At 30.5% G+C, this 4,397-nt stretch overlaps 1 protein-coding gene across 1 annotated transcript in view; it reads right to left on the bottom strand.

The window, feature by feature from the left end:
* LOC108969892 (ornithine decarboxylase antizyme) overlaps positions 1-1,197 on the bottom strand; it is a 6,617-nt gene extending 5,420 nt beyond the window's left edge. The window contains 1 exon segment of the mRNA XM_018934879.1: positions 1,004-1,197. Coding sequence (XP_018790424.1) covers positions 1,004-1,074 — 71 coding nt within the window. The 5' untranslated portion in view covers positions 1,075-1,197.
* Positions 1,198-4,397: the final 3,200 nt, after the last annotated feature.

Raw genomic sequence — 4,397 nt, 5'->3', positions numbered from 1 at the left:
TAAGTGTACCGTTATTGTACCCCGTCATTTAGATGTGATTTAAAACAGTTATGCAGCTGAACACATTGTTTATATTAGCACTCCTATTATTTTGTGGACAACTGTATATTTTAGATAGCATTTTATATTTTTGTATAAATTTGTATCAGCACATCGTTATAGAACATATCAAAGTTGCGGTAAACCTTGGAATGATAGTTTTCAAGCATATAGTTTTTAGATGTCTGATAACCATTTCCGACTAAGTGATGCCTAAATTTTAGGGGACAATTATTTAACTATATTCATTACTATTAAATGAGCAAATATGTATGTTAATTTTGTCATATTCATAAGCTACATATGTATGGTAAATTGCATAAGTTCTATTGCAGGCTTTCTTTTTTTTACACTTATTAATACATATTTACTAAAAGCACTTAATTAAATTTTTCAATAAAGGCTTTACAAATATGTACATGTGCTTATGTGTACCAGTAACTACTTCAGTCTATATCTATTTAATGCTCTATTGTTTTGATCATTGAGGCAAGAGGTGGTGGGGTCTGCTCAAGTGTTCTCAATTGTCGTCGTTGTCACAGCCAATTACTTTTTGCAAATTCGCTACAGCTCAATTACAGCATTGTCACGTACGATAAATATTACACGAAGTAGTTTCACACATGGAGAGGTGTGTGATGAAAATTTTCACATTTCAAAATGGATACTTTTATAGATAAATACCTAATTCGCTCTGTCAAACAGTGGCCGTTGCTTTGCAACCGTAGTTCACGATTGTCAACACAATTTCCATAATAAATTGTCTAAATGTGCAGTGGGTGTGCGCATGCAAATCAAATGAATAAAATTTTGCTCATGAAAAACCATTCAATAGTTATTAGCAAAATTGCATGCGAAAATAATTCATGCAAATAGTATGAATGTTTATGAGTTTGCAAGAAATTGAAGAAAAAATGGCAAAAAGCGTGCACAAAACTACTAAACACCAAAAAAATTGACGTACCAAGACGCCGTATCTTCATTAATCACTGCCAAAGCGGCTGAATTTTTTGAATTTTGCAAACACGCACTCATTTCACTTTTATTTTGTAATACTAGCGGCAAAATACACGCGCTTTTGGAATAAAAAGCCTCTAAATACTTATTTTTTTTGTATAAATTCAATTTGTGGTAGTTAAACTTCAATAAAAAGTTGAAAGCACGCAAAAGGGTTATGCTTTTTTTCCTTTCTTTGTTCCTTGTGTGTTTTCTTGTTATTTATCACAGTTGCGTTACAAGCAAACCAAAAATATTGGTTTTTAACCAAAAGCTTTCACATTTATATTGTTATGTATTTTGTACGCTATTTATATTTCAAATTTTAATACTTAACAGCCAGCGCAAGTAAATATTAAATTTATTTATATTTAAAATAATAATTTTATTTAATAACTGTGTTGTGATTTTCGCTGTTCAACGTCTGACTTTAGACTAACAAAGCGCCAAGAATGCTAACGATTTTTATATTTAAACAAAACACAACAATCTATCCCCTCGACATGGTGTCAGATGGAAAAGGCGACCGGTAGGCAATCGTGCAAGCCGGTGAGAGCTTGAAAGCTTTAACACGTAAAACTCATCATCATTGGCACTCATAGTAGCGCTGTTGAGCGGACCGAGAATAATAAAAAAGATAAATAGTCGACAAATAAAACAAAAAAATATAAAGAAAATTATCTCCCCCAATGACTGCACCAAGCCGCCACTCTTGTGAGCAATGCAGGAGGCTGTATGTAAATATACAGATAATGTACTTAAATGTGAGAGCGTGACGCGTTATTGGTCTTGCGCTCGCTCAAGCACAATGGCTAGTATATGAAAACACACAACCACTTGTTGTTGCATTATAAAATAATGCAATAGATTGAATAAGGTTGTGCAATAGTATTGCAGCGTCCACAAATTTACACTCTACGACAAAAAAGAAAGAAAATAGAAAATTTGTTTGATAATTTTTATGACCAAATTCATTTTATATATAGTATAGCATTTGATATATTGATCTGAATTTTTACATTCTTTTCCCTCCAAATCCTTGAGCTGCCATACCAAGTGATCGATCAAAATCCAGACTTTGTATAGTGCGGATTATTTTCTAAGACAACGGTCCAATCCTCTAAGAAATTATTCGAATCGGATTAGTATAGCAACTAACAAATTTACAGTTCAAAATCAACCCTTTAATGATATAAGTAATGCAACAGTGAAGAGTATTGTAGGCTTAGTGCAGCTGAAGTTTACGATATTCATTTTTATTACATTTTCTTATCTCATAACATGATTTCATCCGGAGAAGTTAGTTAAGATCATCTGAAAGTAGTTTCGTTATAATTTATAAAAGCATGTGGGTTTAAATGTATGTAATGTAGGAGCTTAAATTTTTCTGCTAACATTTACTCTATTTGTTGACGAGTGTAACAATACTAATCAGCATATCAAATTAAAGGATCAGTGCAACTAGAGCAAATTTGCCTGAGAATGAAAGCATTCAATTTTATGCCCACTACTCGCACATATGAAAAAATAGTAACATTTATGTAATTTTAAATTAACATGATGATGCGGAACAATAAAGTACATATACATACATATGAACACATCTGAAAATAAAATAGATAAAATGGCATTGACGTTATAAGCGGGAAAAACGAATGTTGATTAACAATATAGGCCCATAAGGCAGGTGGCCGCTAAAGCCATATAAATTCCTTTATAATTAAGATTAAATTGTAGACATTTTTTAATATTAATTAAGAACTTAAGCTAATTGGCAAATTATTATTTTAATTGAATAAGTTCAAATATCAGTTACAAAAGAAAAAAAACTTAGTCGACGTTTATCCATTTTTCTATGCATATGTACATATGTATGTATGTGTTACTTTGAGCTAGACAATAAATTTGTGACTGTAAATCATAACATAATCACATCTTTTCGGATGCTAGTTATGTATGAATTTTAACGATTTTTGTGAAATAAAAAGTCGTTTTAATTAATTTTTTCCTGTTTTATTTAGTGAATGTGAAAGAGAATTGTATTAACTTTATTTTATCTGCTTTATATCTCAAAATGTTTACACTCTTCCGTCAGACGTGAATACTTTATATAAATATACAGTTATCTATACATATTTATGTAGATAGGTGTGTGTGAGTGCACGAAAGAAGAATGAAAATGTGAGAAAAAATTCCTTTTTTTTTTTGTTATTACCTCATTATACAATATATATGTATGTATCAAGTATTTAATGTATACTTACATATGTATTTTTGTATGTACCTAAGTACATACAGCGTTGTGCAGCGAAATAAAGTCACTACAAGTTGTCTGTATTAAAAGGTATTGTTTTTACAGGTATACAAGTACAAGTATATACCTATGTATGCTTATACAAATATTATAAAATCCTACTGGGTATGAAAACACTTTTTCTCAATTATGATTGTGGTGAAATAATTTTTTCCGACAGGTGTTTCTATTTCGCTCATTTGCATACATACTACATATTTTATTTCCTTATTTATGATCAACTGTCTTCAAATCGTATTTTTGAATAATTTTGTAGTATAATATTTAAAAATTTTAGTATAACTTGTTTATATTTACAAATGTATGTACATGCATTTTCATTATTATTTCCTTTTTTTTGCCATACACTCTTATCTGCAGACGAATAACGAACGGATTTGAGAAAATGAATAACCTCAACAATGCCATTTATTATATAATTAGCATACACGTTTTTGTCTATATAAAATATGTATACATATTTTTTTTTTATACGTACATATGTACATACATACATATATGCATCTGATCAGGGTTGTCAACTTTTAATGGTTTTTGGGATTAAAGTATATTTTCCAGCCCGGTATATGGGACTCAAAGTTTAAAAATTATTTTTACGGATTACAAAAATTCAATTATATATTTAATGCACTATTTGCAACGCTGATCTTAGGAGGAGCTACCAAGGGTTAAGAGAATGCTGAGTTATTTAAAACATTTCGAAACGAGTGTGCTGAGTTATTTAAAACATTTCGAAACGATAAGGGAAAATATTATATTAGGACTTCTTTTGCTATTGTATTAAATTTTATTTATATGTAGATACATACATACATACATACGAATGTACATAAAGTAAGATATTGAGTGTATCCTTACGCAGAGCCAGAAATGTTTCAGTAAAAAACCAAAAATATACAAATTACTTACGACACATTGAGACACCGGATTAAAGTAATGTGTGAATGGTTGATTTCAAAGCTGCTTTCGACAGCACGAAAAGGAGCTGCCTTTACGCCGCGATGTCTGAATTTGGTATCCCTGCAAAACTTATACGGCTGTGTAAGCT

Source organism: Bactrocera latifrons, unplaced genomic scaffold, assembly GCF_001853355.1.
Source record: "Bactrocera latifrons isolate USDA-ARS-PBARC rearing strain unplaced genomic scaffold, ASM185335v1 scaffold_27, whole genome shotgun sequence".
NCBI lineage: Eukaryota > Metazoa > Arthropoda > Insecta > Diptera > Tephritidae > Bactrocera > Bactrocera latifrons.
The sequence above is the reverse complement of the archived record's forward strand: the minus strand, read 5'-3'. Positions and strand labels throughout refer to the sequence as shown.